The sequence below is a fragment of the Anser anser genome (genome assembly GCF_964211835.1).
Source record: "Anser anser genome assembly, chromosome: 6".
NCBI classification, from domain to species: domain Eukaryota; kingdom Metazoa; phylum Chordata; class Aves; order Anseriformes; family Anatidae; genus Anser; species Anser anser.
Genome location: NC_139726.1, coordinates 33,855,013 through 33,872,491, shown reverse-complemented (window position 1 = coordinate 33,872,491; position 17,479 = coordinate 33,855,013). Strand labels below are relative to the sequence as shown.

At 40.9% G+C, this 17,479-nt stretch overlaps 1 protein-coding gene across 14 annotated transcripts in view; it reads left to right on the top strand.

Annotated features, from left to right (window-relative positions):
• Positions 1-17,479, top strand: part of UNC80 (unc-80 homolog, NALCN channel complex subunit) — a 128,924-nt gene that overhangs the window by 46,830 nt on the left and 64,615 nt on the right. For 9 of the 14 annotated variants that reach the window (XM_083842102.1, XM_083842101.1, XM_083842100.1 and 6 more), the window contains exons 23-26: positions 5,572-5,784; positions 7,990-8,161; positions 10,865-10,998; positions 13,836-14,001. In XM_083842102.1, the coding sequence (XP_083698228.1) occupies positions 5,572-5,784; positions 7,990-8,161; positions 10,865-10,998; positions 13,836-14,001 (685 nt within the window). The remainder of the gene's footprint in view (positions 1-5,571; positions 5,785-7,989; positions 8,162-10,864; positions 10,999-13,835; positions 14,002-17,479) is intronic. The other 5 variants (XM_083842098.1, XM_083842106.1, XM_083842097.1 and 2 more) reach the window with 1 other exon arrangement.

Sequence of the window (17,479 nt, the reverse complement as noted above, 5' to 3'; positions counted from 1 at the left end):
TGTGACATCTATTGGAATGCATACACACCTTCTCCTTCACTTGTTGTCTTCTGTTGTATGTTCCTTGTAACATCAGCAATCTGAGAATGAGACAACTTAAACCTCAGTCTGTCATTCCAGTGGCCATGATTTGGTCTTTTTCTCTACATTTTCTCATTGCTTTGCATGCAGATTTTCTTTGGGCTGTGTGAAGTGCTGTACACAGGGGTATCATTATGGAGTAGCTATGTATTTGAATGAGAGCCCAAGGTTCTGGGATCAGAGTTTCTAGAAAGTCTGCAGCTAAAGATGAAGGAAACCTTGTTGAAATTACAGACTTTGGAAACTACTTTCAAGTACCTGTTCAGCTGGCATTTTTTCTACAAAGTATTAGAGATATGTGGAAGTTAAGAATTCGCATGCACTGCAGGTTTCGAAAGATGACAGCTTGTCATCTCACTGTACCACTTAGTGGCAATGTATGCTGTTATGGAAAATTCCCATATTTTATTTCAGTAGAGCACACCCAGCAGAAAACATTCTGGTTTTTTTAACTTCTGTTTTCAGGCTTTTGAAGTAATTGTTGGAATCAGGTTTGATGTGAATTAAAAGCTGCTTAATTCATTTTATCCAGCCTAGTTGCTATGGCAACCTCTAAAAAATTAAAGGCAAAATACTCCAGTTTCAGTTTTCATAAACTTTTTCAGCATACTCTTTCATGCATATTTTGACAAGAAATTCCATTCTTATACGGACTTAAAGATCTTTGATTAGCCTGGATGTTTATACAGGTTTGCCACAGTGACTTAAGGAAATTAGAACAGTGAAACAAAGGCTACATCCTTATGGAGATAATGATTTATTTATACATTAAACTCAGGATTTACTTAGAATTAGAAACCATGTAGTTAACATATTTTCCCAGAAGTACCACCCATCCTTGACTGAATTTTATAAAGCTGCAAGCAATTTATGGCTTTGCAAGCATTTAATGACACTTGATAATATGTTGCAGACAGTTTCATCTCTGTATCACTAGCTGAAATCCAGACTGGGCAATAATAAAACTGAATTTCTTTCCCTTATAAGAAACTTTGGAGGTTGGACGGCAAATGATACGATGTTTCAGTCTGGTCAAGTTTCTGTAAAGGGTTCCAAAAGGCCACTGTCTAGCACTTTATAAAGATTACCTAAATTATCCTAATTAGACTAGCGTAAATGACTCAGGTGGCAAAACATGAGCTTTCCTTTGATGAGTTTAGCAGTGATGCTTACCACTATTCCGCTTCTCCAGTACATTCTTGAGAAGTGTGATCTGATCTGTTCTAACGTGTATCTCTTATCCTAATAGAAATGCCATAATGGCACTGCTTTACCGCAGGATTGTGTTTGAGAGGACCTACCAAGGAGTGGGAGGGCAGAAGGAAAGTCTAAGCTGCAAGAACAGGAATGCTTTCCAGTATCTTAACTGCATGTAACCAGAGGCCTCAGGCGGGCTCCATTGTTCCCATGTCCCTGTTTGGGTAGGAGAAATGTTTGTCCACAGGAGGACATAGCACCCGGAAGGAAATCAGAGATTGCACTGAACAGGTCCCCACAACAGATGACTGGGAATGGAAGCAAGGAGTTGTGTCATGGATTTTACTTGACCGTTTTTGCACATAATCAGAGAGATTTGAACTAATATTTTTGAGGCAATTCTCCTAGACTTTGCTTAATAATTCACTCATGACCTGTTTTCAGTACATGTGCTTGGCTACTTCTCATGCCAGACTTAACCTCATGGACAAAACAGAGCTATCCAGACAGCAGCTTTTGAGAGTACACGCATTTACTTTATGTACTTCAGAAGTAGATTGTTGCTATTTTGCCTTTTTTTTTTTTTCTCATAGAGACCAGTGGAAATAAATTTTTGCTCAAAGTGCCTTGCAGAGTATAAAAGAGGGCAAAAGAAAATTACTAGTGGTTGATTTGTTTTATAAAATTCATTGTCCTTGAAGCCAAAACTGGACCTAAACACTCTGTGGTCATAAACCTCTCCACAATCAGCTGTACTTGAACAGTAATGTGATGCTATAAATTTCCAAATCCATTCTGTATTTGCTCCCTCCCAAGTCATTGCTTTTGCTCCTTTAGTACAAATCAGGTTATCTGTTGAAAAGCTCCATTGGGAGTACTTGAAATTTTGTTAAGAAAGTGGTGGATTCTTATTCATGTCAATTTAGGCAGTACAAAAATAATTTTCAAAAGGCAAAGCAATAAAGTATGTCTAATATTAAAGGTGGACTTGTGAACGGTTTCACAGGCAGGGACAGGCATGTGAGAGTATTGCTACTGTGTAAAGTTTTGATAGTGACCGTGGTAACTTGTGTTCTTTTCAGCTATGCATCGCCTGCCTGATTCATTTCTCTCCATTTGTGATGTGTTTCTCTGTGGTGTGAATCCATCCCTGTCCATTCTGTCACATCTTCATCTTTCTCTTTCTGCTGCTTCAGGTTTCACTGAGCCTCAGGTAAGCAATCACAAGGAGCTTGTGCCCCATGTTGTTCAGAAAATCCTCTCTCATGCAAGGGGTGTTCACAGTGCTTCTGAATTTGGAATTCCTGTGCCAGGACACATTCCTCCTGCCCTCACACCCTATTCTAGATATGCTCCTTTAGTTATAGTAGTTGAGTGCTCCCACAACCCTTACAACATGTCTTTACAAGATTCCTGTATGCTAAGAAATTGTGATTTTATGAGTGGTGAACTAAAACAGGAGACCAAGACTGGGTTTCCATCTTTTCAATGCTTACATGTCTCCAGGTCTGGTGAAGGTTTTACTATGTGAGAATAAGAAAATAAAGTCCTTACCTATTTCTGTGTTCCGTATTTCATATGGACAACAAGCAATCTGTAATGGTTTTTCAAGGTGCTAGATATGAGTTTTGTTTCTGGTTGCGGATGAGTGTCTGACTTCAGATTTCTGCCTTCCTGGTCAGAACATTGGGTCAGCTTTAATGTTCATCCTGTTCAAAAGAATTGCTGAAAGATTGCTATTTTCTTCCATCATTTGAATAAAATATAATCAAAAGGCTTGCATTTTATTCAAATGATGGAAGAAAATAACCCTCTGCAGTTTTTAGCTGCAACAGGATGTTGCATCAGGAAGCAATTAACATATTTTTTCTTGTTAGTGTAGACAGCACATAATATTTTTTCTTCTTCTTCTTTTTTTTTTTTTTTTTGACTGTCTCCTGAAAGGGATGACTCTCTTCCATCCTGTTAAGTGTAATTTATGCAGTACAGAATTTCTTAAATCAATTCCCAAATTTTTGGAGCATTCTTTGAAAATTTCTTGCTTTCAACTTTTGATTAAAGCACTATTGGAGGCACTATTTAATAATGTTATACAGACCAACTAAATTTGTTCATGGACAATAGTTGAAGAACCTGCCCTTATAAATAGATGCTGATCTGTTTAAATTATCTCATTAAAGCTGCCAGTATCTAAGTGCATAGAACATGTGTTTGTGCTCTGTAAAATCCCAGCTAGGGAACCTTCAAAGCCAACTTGTGAATTGTGGACATTGTTTTATTGTTAGTTTTAAAACTTGCGGGCCACAGTGGTTTTTGCTTGTGAAAATTGCAGGAAAAGAGGGGTAAGATTAAATGGAAATGTGGAGGACCATTTAATTTTAGTCACTTTCCATGGCTTGTAAAGATGTTATTTTGAACGCAGCTGTAGACTGCTGGGAAGAAAGCTCCTTCCTGAGGCTAAGCTACCCTTTAGGAAACAAATTGCAGTGTCCGTTTTTAAACATACTTGTGAGTTTCAGAAGTACATTTTATTGGTCTAACTTGGATCCTGCTGGGCCAATTCATACAAACCAAGGTAGACTCACTATCATATCTCCCATTAAATAAAAGTACTCTTCCAAGTTGGGGGGGAGGAGGGGGTCCCCCTGAAAATTTGTCAAGGCCATTACTTCAGAGCTCGGCTGCCTGATGTGAAGTTCCAGTACTAAATTGTATGGTACTTGCTTAAGTTATTGTTATTATTACGGCACTGCTAAAGCAGTTAGGCCAGTGAAATTCTTTTGACTTATCATAGATTCATAGAACAGCTTGGGTTGGAAGAGTCCTCAAAGATCACCCAGTTCCAACCCCCCTGCCACAGGCAGGGACACCTCCCACTAGGTCAGGTTGCCCAGGGCCTCATCCAACCTGGCCTTGAACACCTCCAGGGATGGGGCATCCACAGCTTCTCTGCGTAACAGACTTATGCCAGTAAAGGATTTCACTCTCCATATCTGCTTGTTATGAGGGCAAAACAGCACTTTTCCTAGTTTAGCAAGGCTGCATTCATGCTTCCACTCCCAAGCTGCACAAGCAAAACTTAACAGGACAAATGCTAGGATTTGTGTGTCTATGCTACTAATTGTGCTTGCAGTATTTGCAGGTTTACTAGAGAAGATGAAAAGAAAACTTGACTCCAGTAGAAGTGTCAGATAAACACTTCTGCTTTGTGGCAGCTATGTGGTTTCTGAAAGAAAGTGTTATAGCAAGGGTGGTGAAACGGAAGATTGTTTATAATGTGGCTCTTTTTGCCCCTTTGGTGGTCCAACTAAGCATGACTGCTCAGTCACTGTGGGCCTTGATTTTATTAGCTTGAGGTGAGATTCACAGATTCACAGATTCACAGATTTCTCTAGGTTGGAAGAGACCTCAAGATCATCGAGTCCAACCTCCGACCTAACACTAAGTACTCCACTAAACCATATCCCTAAGCTCTACATCTAAACGTCTTTTAAAGACCTCCAGGGATGGTGACTCCACCACCTCCCTGGGCAGCCCGTTCCAATGCTTAATAACCCTTTCGGTAAAGAAGTACTTCCTAACATCCAACCTAAAACTCCCCTGTCGCAACTTTAGCCCATTCCCCCTCGTCCTGTCACCAGGCACGTGGGAGAATAGACCAACCCCCACCTCTCTACAGCCTCCTTTCAGGTAACTGTAGAGAGCGATGAGGTCTCCCCTGAGCCTCCTCTTCTCCAGGCTGAACAAGCCCAGCTCCCTCAGCCGCTCCTCGTAAGACTTGTTCTCCAGACCCCTCACCAGCTTGGTCGCCCTTCTCTGGACTCGCTCGAGCACGTCCATGTCCTTCCTGTAGCGAGGGGCCCAAAACTGAACACAGTACTCGAGGTGCGGCCTCACCAGAGCCGAGTACAGGGGCACAATCACTTCCCTCGACCTGCTGGCCACACTGCTTCTTATACAGGCCAGGATGCCGTTGGCCTTCTTGGCCACCTGAGCACACTGCTGGCTCATATTCAGCCGACTATCCACCAATACTCCCAGGTCCTTCTCGGCCAGGCAGCTTTCCAGCCACTCATCTCCCAGCCTGTAGCTCTGCTTGGGGTTGTTGCAGCCCAGGTGCAGGACCCGGCACAATTCATGGCAGAGATCCTGTTTTCAGATTTTGCAGAGATCACTCAGTCTGTGTGACTGCATGGCAAGCCTGCGAAGTAATTGAATAAAGCACAAAATCCTCTAATATTTGTTTTTCCAAATGTATTTGTATTTAAGGTGTTTTTTTTACAAATATTTCAGGAAGCTCCTGTAGTAGCAAGAGCAGCCCTGTTCCTTGAGTGCGCTCGTTTTGTTCATCGCTGCAACCGTGGCAACTGGCCCGAGTGGATGAAAGGCCACCACGTGAACATTACCAAGAAAGGCTTGTCCCGTGGACGTTCTCCTATTGTCGGCAACAAAAGGAACCAGAAGCTGCAGTGGAATGCAGCTAAGCTCTTCTACCAATGGGGAGATGTAAGAGCTTGTTTCTCTTCTCTTTACATTTAAACATAAACCAAAACGTAAAGGTAATTTGATCATCTGCAGGATTTCAGTTTAAGTAAAATGGGGACTCAGGAGCGTCCTTTCCAAATTGCAGTTCACAGCCTGCCAAGATAAGCTCTTGTAATCAGAATGAACATTTTTGGTCACTGCATGTAGCAGTGACCCTTCCCTTGTCCTTGCCGTGTTCAGTCTGAGGATCCTTTCAGCCCACTCTCCTGTCTCCAGCACTTACTGTATATGAATGCTTAAGGAAGAGTAAGAGTAGTGTGTATGATAATACTTGCTCTTTTTCTAGCTTCCATCTCTTTAAAAACAGACCAGGGCTGTTTGGACTAGATGTGGTGCTGTGTATTTAGTAACCTTCAGTGGATTTCTTCAAGGTACTTGTCCAGTCTCTCTTTGCACCCTTACAAAACTGTTAGCACTCATCATTCTTTGGCAAGGAATTCTGCATAGCTACTACATGTCATCTAAAGAACTGAGCTTGGCTTCTTCATGTTTTATTTGATCACAGTCTTTTGCAATATGTGATCAAGGCAGTTGCCCTGCCTGGTCCTGTCAGTGCACTTGCAGTTTCTTTGGAAGCCCATACCTGCTGAAGGTCTGATGCTTACTGCAAGTCGTTTCACACGATTAAAAATACTGGGAGGAGTTCCTTTGACCTCCATGGTACCTGGTACATATGTCTAGCTGGAATTGAGCTTACTGATTCTCACCTCTTTACACAAAACCAGTCATTTTTACAGAGTGTCATGATCAAAAAAAAGGGGGAGGGGGGGTGGGCAGGTTCTCCATTCTCCATTTGCTAGGAAATCCAACAGTAGTTAAAGATCTATGATTGCTTTAATGTAAGGTTGGAGAACACGGCGTAAATAATATGTGATAGATTGATTACTGCTTTGTGGAGACACAAGCAGACCATTTCTTACTTAAATGACTGAAACATGAAGGGGAAAAAATTGAGATGTGGAGTTTATTTAACAATATACAGATAACTGAGATAACAACTATTGGCATCAGCTTGCAAACCACAATAATACCACCTTTTTCTCTTTGTGTAGCAGTCTACTCTCTTCATTGTTGCTGGATTTCACAGGAACTACTTAATAACAGGGAAGAAAAGCTGTAATGCTGCCTTCTTTGTGACTGTTTATTTGTTTCTGCTTCACTTGAGCTGAGACAGGAAAATTATATAGTGCTAGCATGACCATCAGTTCCAACTTCCAGAAGATTCAGAAAGCCTCTCTAATATCTTTCTCTGAAACTATGCAAAGCCAAGAAGGCCACAGGGCAAGTGTTGGTTAAAACTCTGTAATTAAACACATTTCCTTCTTCACAAAGTGATATTATCACAGGATAAAGTTTTACATAGTTGTCCGTGTTCTCTTTAGCTATGTGCAGCAAAGAAAATCAAAAGCTCTGAAGTGTCTTAGCAGGAAAGCATACTTCTTGCTAACACACCCTTATCTGTAGCTTTGCTGACAGCACCACAAGGGCTGTTTACGTGCTGATAAAGGTGCTAACAAACAGTCACAAATAAACAGTCAATGCCCTTCTAGAGAATGTAACAGTGGAAATTCAGTCTGCCTGTCTTCCTCATGTCAATCCCCTCTACACCATTACCCATGCACCTTCCCAGCTTTTATGGGCATATGGTCAGCTTGTTGTTGGAAAGTGGATCAGGAAATCTCTTCTTTGTAAATGGAAGCAGGCTTTATCATGGGCGTGCAACTGTTTTATGGAGGAAATGTGGATTGTTACTGGATTCTTAAGCCACAGGATGGTTGTTCAAACAGAGGATGTACATTCTTGGTGGAAAGGCTTGGCAAAAATCTGGCACATATATATTGAGAAGAGAGAAAAGTGGAAGAAATTCATACAAAATACTGACATATTTGTCATTTCTGTTGTTGTTATTTGACACAATCTGCAAAAAATCTCCTGAAATCTGGCAGTTTTCAAATTTTGGTTGAAAAAAACAGAGAAATAAATAATGTTTTCGGTAGCAATTACTCTCTTATCATCTCTTTGTTTATTTTACTGCATTTGCAGACAACAGAAATGGAGCTGGGACATTCTCTTCTGGCTGGAACATCTTCACAGCCTGCAAGGACCACCGCTGAGTTGGGCTGAAATTCTCACATCGTTGTACTTTCTCTTCCTCCCTGTCTGCAGGCAATTGGTGTCCGCCTCAACGAGCTGTGCCACGCTGAGAGTGAGAGCCCTGCCAACCTGCTGGGCCTCATTTATGATGAGGAGACCAAGAGGCGCCTGAGAAAGGAGGATGAGGAAGAAGACTTTTTAGATGACAGTAAGGAGACTCCCTTTACTACAAGAACCCCCGCTTGTAAGAACCTCTGCTTTAGGAGCACTTAATTTTTCTTCTCTTTTCATCTTCTTGCCACTCAGCTGTATTTCCCAGTCCCTCACCTCCACCTCAGCTTCTTTCCCTGTTCTTTCTGTGCCTGGATGTACAACATGACAGATGGATAGGAGTACTGGGAAACTTTGAAGGAAAAGAGGGGCAAAAACAGGTAGTGAGTTGTAATTCCTATATAGTAGCAAAAGCAATTATAAGCAGGGTAATAATTTATTTCTTGAGTCTTGCTGTCACTCAAATGTCCAAAGTGGTTCAGACTCCCATTCTTTCCAGTTATTTCTGCCAAAGTATTTTTGTAGGATTAGCTGCTTTTCTGTTTCTTAGCATTGAAAAAAAGTCATCTCCTCACCTGATATAAATTGGCACAACTCTGCCAGAGGCTTTTAAATCTTGACTTCACTATATTTGCCTGATTCTCAAGCAGAATCTTAGCACAATATAAAAAGTATCATTAAAACCTGTGTAACAAGATGACTAAAGTACATACATTTGTGTGTGTGTGTGTCTGTACATGAGAGTGGGAGGAGGGTGATAAATCATTGATTCTGGAAGTCTAGATAGGCATACAAATTATAACACAGTCTGTGAATCAAAATAAGTTAAGTCAAAACAGATACTGTCGTAGGTGAAGGTGGTAACAAACATTATGTCCTCTCCAGACACCATTGTATATATGTCTGTGCCGTAATGTACCACTGTATACATGTACTGTTGTTCGCCATTGGATATAGTGTGCTAGCACTGTTTGTGTATCTTGTGGTTTCATTTTCTGTGGCTGTAAGTTTGTTCTTACTGAATCAAGGTCAGCTTTGGGATAGAAGGAGCAGTGAAATGGCGTTTGTGGGAAATAATGTCAAGACAAGGTATTAGCACTAAGCTTAGACTTAGATATGTGCCACTATGTATGTAGTGTGTCAACCCTAGCAGCAACATGAGCCTGGGTTCCAGATATTTTATTGGTTCTTTAGGAGTTGTATCCAAAGCAGGAGAGTGCACATAAGGTTTTCCCTCTCCTGCACAATGAGTGGCTTTTGAAAGGTGAACAACTGTATTTCCGTAATTAAGAGATGGAACAGGCTTTCTTGTCCCTGTTCAGCCACTGATAGCAGGCATGTTCAGCCACTGAAAGCAGGCACTCGTAAGGAGACATGGAGCTGCTTTAACAGAGCGGCCTAAGACACGGAAACAGAGAGCAGGTTGTGGTCTAGAAAGCTGTATAAAATCGCAAGTATTTCTCTGAAAGCCAGGGTATAGGTAAAAGATGTACAGTTTGCTTTCTTGCTGAAGGCAGAGATTTTTCCTAAACCTGCGCTGTGCGCTGTAGAAATTGGACTGAGGAGCGTAAAACTTTCGGTTTGATATTCCTTTACCTTGTACATCTCATCTGTATTTAACAGTTCAGGCTATTTTAGTCCCTACGAAGTCCATCTCCATTACAGGTAGCGCATACAGAGGAATAAACAAGCTTCACAGAATTAATCTGTTTTTATCTGATGCCTTCAGTGTCCTCTCATCTGTCTGGTTTGGACTGTTTCTTTGCAAAAAATAATTAGATCATACATCAGGGAAAGCGAGCAAAGCTGCGGATTTCTTTGAAATGCCTGTAAATGGTAATATTAGGCAATACTAAAAATGGGCGTGGTTATTTATTGTCACAAATAATTTTTATGTACTTTTTTTTTTTTTACTGTTCATTATCCAAAATAGTATTTCTCAAATTTATGAGGCATCAAAGAATGCTTCATAACTTTTCAAACTTGGATTGCTTACAAAGTATAGGACTTTTGAAGCTGATTGTCTAGACACAGTTGAAGCAAAACTTCAAGTATTTGGATAATCCCTTTCACAGAATCACAGAATATTAGGGATTGGAAGGGACCGTGAAAGATCATCTAGTCCAATCCCCCTGCCGGAGCAGGAATACCTAAATCATGTCACACAGGAACGCGTCCAGGCGGGTTTTGAAAGTTCCCAGAGAAGGAGACTCCACAACCCCTCTGGGCAGCCTGTTCCCTTCTCCCTTTGTTTTAGGTTAAGCATTTAAATGTACAACTTGAATAAGTAGTTTGATCTTTAAGGTCCCTTCCAACCCAAATCATTCTCTGATTGTTTATTCCTTAATTATCTCTAAATGGCACTTGGATTCTATGCACAAATAAAGAAGCCTGATTTCAGAGAAGACTGTCTTTTCCAGTTCTCAGGGTAGTAACCAATAATAGGCACAGTACGTTTTTACTGGCTCATCATAATTCCACATATATTTTGAGAAATTTTTATATATTTACAGAACTGCAGATTTGTCTGAACGTAAAACTCTAAAGGGACAGAAGGGTATCCACTTCTTCACCTGTACTAAAGTTAAATGAGAAGGTTTATATAAAATGCTGTAAGATTATGTTAGTTTAGTAGATTCATCACTATTTACTGTAATAAATATGATAAAACACTATAGCATGCTGATACTGTAGCATGTGCTGGTAAATACATGGACCGATATTTGTATGACTACGAGCCTTTTCGTGTAGGAATAGTAGCATAGATAGAAGTCTGGATTTTCCTCTTTTTTTAGTGCAGCTTGTATTGTGCACCATACATGAAAATGTCCGTCACCTCTTGGTTCAAGATTTTGCATAATCTTCTTGCTCACCGTAGAAGTATTTTTTTTCCTAGGCACTGTGAATCCTACCAAATGTTGTTGCCCTTTTGCACTGAAAATGGCAGCCTGCCAGCTTCTCCTGGAGATAACCACTTTCCTTCGAGAGACCTTCCCGTACATGCCCAGGCCACGTACTGAGCCTCTTGTGGTAAGTGAGCAATGGAAATTGGAGAGGGAGACATGCCCACAAAGTCACTGTGCTCTGTGCCTTTCTGAGGAGAGGTTTGATGGGGTAGTAACTCAAGGAAATGTCTGATGCAGGGAGAAAGGAGCCTTTGTCTGGTGAGAAGATGGGCAGGGCACATCACATGGGTTGGTTAAGATAAGACTGGAGAAGCAGAGTGTGCACTGGAAGTCCATGAAAGCTTCAAAATAGAGAAGGCAGCAGATGGACTGAGAAACTGTGGAGGGGGCCTGAGAGGTGTGGGAGATGGACTGCAGCAAATGCCAGCTCAAGTGCTACATAGCTAATGAGGAGGGTCAGTTGACAGGGAACTGAGCTGGGCACTTAGGAGAAGGGGAAGAGGATGGTTTACAGAGCATTTGCTGAAGTTTAGAGGTTGCACTTCTTTTGTCCTGGTTGCGGTTTTCCTGTTGTCTTACCAAGAGAATTGATGGGGACTGGGGGAAGAAAGGAAAGAAACAGAGGCAGAGGCAAGGAATGAAAGAAACCTCCATGAGACTAAGAGAGGCACAGGCAAATACTGGCATGAATAATAAGCTAAATGACTGATGAGATGACAACTGGATAGCAGAAACATGCATACAACATGGATAGCAGAACCCCATGATTTCCAGCAGTTCATTCTGGTGTGGATTTTCTTAGGTCTAATACTGTGGTTCCACATTGCCTTCAGCCTGTTCTTTCACAAAGTACACAGACATTCAGCTGTCTTCTGTCAAGTTGTGTTGAAAGTGGCCAGCAGCTTCAGAGGTGGTAAGCACAGAATGAGATGAGAATCGAATGGCAGACAAGCAGTATGATATTTTAAGCTTAATTTCTTCAGGAAATCAGAGTAATTCTTTAAAAGAGAGAATGAGAAGTTAACTTTCTAAGTGAGCACAAAGGATTTAGCCATGCTGTTCTGTTTCCTGTTAATGGATGACTTAGATCAAATTTTTCTGATGACAGGCATGCTTGACAGGTTGATATGACTTGGCGTTGTTGTAGTCGGGGTCTGAAATTGGTTTTAAAACAGTAGTTGGCCTATGATGAAGTTACTCAGCCTCCAGGTATGCAAGAAGGGTAATTCTAAAAAATGGGGAGAAATTCAGAATGAGTCTTCCTAAACACTTTGTTGATATTTTTACCGCGTAATAAATAACAGCATCCAAAAGCACGATAATACCAGGATTTAGAATTCATCTCAGGAAAGTAGCTGACTTCAAACTTAGAATATGTTGGGTAATGAGGGTCAATAGAAATGTGTGCTTTTGTACTAGATAGAAATGCAACTGATTAATAGCTTTTCAGACTCATATATGGGAGAGAAGGAGGAGGAATTATTTTGTGATGCATAGGCCGAAGAAAACTTAAGGTCATGTTATTCAAGAGCCTATTAGAGAAAATGGCCATAGATGGGTTCTTTTAACTTTATACAAAAAAAAAAAAAAAAGCCAACAGCACTCCAGGGTAAAAAATGAAGTCCCTGTATTTATGGCCTGATGCTTCATTTCAGAGAGAATCAGGTACATAATGTTACAGTCAATAAAGCTGGAATTCAAGTAGAGCAACTCTCACTTCCATTGCTTTTGCAGGCAGGCTGTTCCTGGGTCAAACCTGAACCCTTCCCTGTTCTGTAAATACGAATACACTTACCTGCCTTGGAGAACTGAAGCATTCTTAACTGAACTAGTTGTGGTGAACCAGTTTAACTACCCACAGCCCATCCAGACTTGTCAGCCTGAGGTCTTAAGCACCCATACCTTTGAGCGAGACAGGCAGTCCTGACTGAAGTTTCATCCAGAGCCTTTTAATAGAGCTGGTGAAGTAGATACAAACTCCCTTTGCAAATGGCTGGTAGTGGTGAATATTTTTTTTTGGAGCCCATTGCTCCCACAGTAGAGCCAAATAACTAGAACGTGTCATTTGCTGTGGCACAAAGTCATACATTATAGCTTAAGAAGCTGATGAAAATAGATAAAGTTGTCAGGCTAACCGTGCTGAGAGGATGTCTTTTATTCTGTCAGTTAATTTGTGGGGGCAGCAATTTGTAATGTGTGCGTGTTGACAAACTGCAGGGAGGAATAATGTGTTCAAACGTTTTTGGGAGGGGAATTCTACCTATGCCCTAGGAATATACCTGTAGTACTATTACAGCTTAATTTATGCATGGTAATTTCTGAAGCTGCTGTAATTCGGGCAGATTTGTTCAGGATAAAAGCCTGTGATCTGCTTTAGCCTTTGTTTCATATCCTAAGTTGTTTGTGTTCACTACATTTTAAACCATTTACATAGATGTTTTCAGTGCCAGAGATACTACAAACCATTGCTTTAGGCACCCGCTTTTTTATATCCCAGCTTTTGTTGTTAAGCAAAGTCAAAATATTTCCCATATTATAAATAACTGCTAGCTTTTCTGTCAGTCATTTATGATCATTTTCCATGGAGATGCAAAGTTGACTGCAAACTGTTTGGGACCTCCAGTTGCCATTAGTTGGCTAATATCAGCTAACCCATTTCATCACAGCTCAGTCTAGAACATATGTTTGAGAAAACCCTTCTCTTTTTTTCAAATCAACTCTTAGAGTAACAGACTTTGTCACCAGCCAGGTAGCTCCCGGTAAATTCTGTAGGAATTTATATTGTAAATTCCAATAAGAAACCTCTTAAGCCTGCAGAATTTTGACCAAAATAACTGTTTTGGACCATCCAGAAATAAATACCTGTCTGAAGCAATTCTTCCTGAAGTTTCTGTGGTTGTAGTGAAAAAGATGGTGGCTCATACTGGTTGCACATCTGTGTGGTCTACATGCTGCCAACAGGATCTGGAGAGCTGCAGACTGCGTCTGGACCCTGAGATGGACCGGCACAGGTATGAAAGAAAGATCAGCTTTGCTGGGGTCCTGGATGAAAATGAAGATTCAAAGGATTCCCTGCACAGCAGCAGCCACACCCTCAAATCTGAGGCTGGCTTCGAGGAGAAAAAAGGTTTGTTGGCACAACAAAGCTTTTGTATTCTCGGGGCTTGTGAAGTGGTGCTTGATTTTATGTTTTCATTTGCATAGACTGTGTTAAAAAGCAGGGGGCCATGGAGTCACGTGGCTTTGAATCATTTCTGAGACGCTTCTGGCCTTCAGGTTTCAATATAACAAATGTGAGAAGCAAAGATCTGAAATTTTATAAAACACTGCTATGACTGAAACCAAATAAGAGCATTGCAAGTTTTCTAAAAAGGAGGATCCCTTATTTGAAAATAACTTAGTGGAATGCTGTTAGAAGCATCATTATTTGATTCACTTTAAAAATAAAGATCAAAGGTGTTTTTGTTTCTTATTCTGATTACATTTTCTTATTATTTATTTTGGGAAAACCACAGATAGGAGAGAAGATTGGGATCTTTCTATGAAAATCTGTACTGGTTTGGAAGTCATGGCATCTCACAGAATTAGTGGGTGATCACTTGATCTCTTGAATTCTTTGCTACCACATGACAAACACACACTTATGTGGCTTTTGATGGCTAGCAGATTAATGTTACCAACATACTGTATACTGTACAAGCAAACCTCAAGCTCACTGTGTTTGCTGAGAACAGCAGATTGTTTCCATTTTTAAGCCATCTCATGCAAAACTCACATACTATCTGATGGTACAAGTGTTGCAATACAATATACAGTCATTGTTCATATTTGCAATTAGAGGCTAAACTGCCAGATAGTTAGTTACCTGTACATGATTCTCCCTCTAACATGTTTTCTAGAACTGTTTAAATCTTGTATTGTAATAGCCGTATGAAGGTACAGATGTTTGAATGATAATTTTAATGATTGCTTAAAAAGGATAAATGTTTTATGATTGTTTGAAAAGAATGAATTCTGTGGCTGGTTATCCTCCAGGAACTGTAATGTGTATTGATGATTCAGAGGCGCTTTTATTGACTTCAGAGTGCTTTGGATAAAGTCTGTGTTGTCTTCAGCTTTGACCCTGCCACAATTACTGGAGAAAGTATTAGAAACATTTCCAAAATTCATGTGGTGTAAAACTGCTTCCAAATTTGTGTGTCAGATGGGACGGTTACTTCTGTGAAGACAGCTAGGTGTCCACTTAAGAAAGGTCAAGTGGATTAAATTCACGCTCAACCTAATGTTTTGTACTCTCGGCATATTGGCAGCTCAGAGAAGCAAACAGCCCTATGATCTGTCTCATAGTCCAAGATCAGTGAGATAAGATGTCTCCAGCTATTTAGATGAGGAAAAGTTCCTTCGTTCATTCTTTCTTTCTTTGAAGATAGCTATTGACTACCCCTTTTCAGCCTCTCAGGCAGCAGTCCCATCCACTGGGGCATCACCTGAGTGGAAGAAAGCCTACAAGCATGTGGTGCTGGAAAATTTTAACTGTCCTGTTCTTAGAGACAGTGCTGACTGAGGTGTGCCTCCACGTGTTAATGTGCTGCAGGCATAATGCAGACTTGAGTTATTTTTGCAAAGACAGTATTAACTTTCTGCATCCTTGACTCTGTTTAACTCATTTTCCCTGCAGTTTTAGTTGTTTGTTTGTTTTTATCCCATTATCCCTTCTTCCTAATCTGTCACTTAGTATTCCTTTACTAAAGCTGCTTATTTACTACATTTTAGAGATGGGCAAAGTGACTATAGTAAGAAGGCTGACTCCTAAATATGTAGTACCGAAAAAATGAGTTTGAAGTGTTTTGGAATCTAAGTAAATGCAAGATAATGTTTTAGGTAAAAATTACAATAATTACATTATTTTCTCTGGCCACAGCATACTCATCAGGGGATCTACCTGGGCCAAACACAACAGATGCAGAGGCATCTTCCATAATTTACTCTTTCCTAGACAAGAAAATGTTGCTGAGTGACTGTAACTAAATTTTTCTTGCCTGCAGTGGCAGGTCTCTTTATCTCAACCTATTTGATGAGTACTAATCTGTTTCCTTTCATTTCTTTCTGAGTGTTAAAAACTTTGCTGTCATTGTTCACCCCAGGTGTGGCTTAACAGCTATCCAAAAGCTTCGGGTTTACTGTCTAGAATCTGCTCCAGGTAGGTCTGAAATATAGACACTAAAGCTAGGTAGATGCAGGCTCTCAGAGGATCATACATACTATTTAGGTCCTAACATGGGATTCTACAAACTTCGTGAAATAACAGTTACAAGACCTAAAATAGTTTGGCTTTCGGGTGAACTGAGCAGCTGTATAGAGGTTGATCTGAGCAGAATCCAACCAGTAGTGATTGCTAAAGAACTCAGCATGGCCACTTGGAGGGGGTTTCTCAGATCACTTGGCAGTGATTTGCCCAGCTGGTTCATGAGGACTGAGGAGTATCTCTCAAAACCCATCCAGCTTTCTTCAGCCAGGGTGTTAGTCACTGGAAGTGGAGTGGGAATTGGGTCCAGGAGGAATTAGGGGCATTCCCAGGAGTAAAGGTGCGTTTGACTTATCCAGAAGCCAAAATGCAATTCTATTGAAATACTATCTTACCCATGATATCCAAAAAGCTGTATCCTGTTCATTCTCAACAAGATGCCAAAAGGTGATCAATCACACATGGCCTTGCCTGATTAGATCTGCAGTGAAATGACTGGGTGTTGCAACATTTGGACTGACATGCTGCCATGTACTGCCTTTGAACTAAGAGGAGAATGAAAGTGCAAACGGTTGGTGCTTTGAACATTGAACCATTTCATGTCTGTGCTCATCAAAAATGCAGAGTGTCAATGGATGTTGTTAATGCCTGAAAGCTGCTGATTTGTCTGAAGGAGAGGATCTACGTGCTCCCGTTTCCTCTAAAGCATTCTAATGATGAAGAGTAACATGCAGAGAAATGGATTTATGCAAATCTTACTTCAAAGAAGTCATGTGTGCCAGCCTCACGAAGCAGACTACCCTTCTGCAGTCACACGTGCTGTATGAATAAATAGTTGATCCTACTGCAGAGCTCAGTGGGGTTTACAGAACCCAGGCCTACAAGAAAATAGGTTTGTCCATGGTGCCTTGTTCATGACTGGGATTCAGCCATCTATCCCTAGCAAGAGGTGATTCTGCACTAACGAAAAACCCCAGAAGCTGACAAAGGAAACTGCAATTTACATCCATTGGGTGGTTTCTGTTTCCTGGCAGGAATTGATTCAAAGTGGTGTGAATCGTAGTTTTTCCTTGTCCACTTTTTGGGTTTCTGTTAGAGCAGCTGACTACTTGCTGGTGGTTGAAGAAGGGCTAATTCCAAATACAGACAAGGCCTGAGGTGAGGTACCAGGTCTCCAGGAAAAGAGGTGCAGAACACATTTCCGTAAAGCATCTTTACTGCCTGATTGACAGAGCTGCATTGGCGGTGGCTTTGGAGGGAGCCTCTGGCCCCACATTCCTTGGGAGAAGAAAAGATGCTGCAATACAGGCTGGCAGCAGAGGGTTGGGTGGGAGGGGCGGGCCAGGATATATTTCTTTTT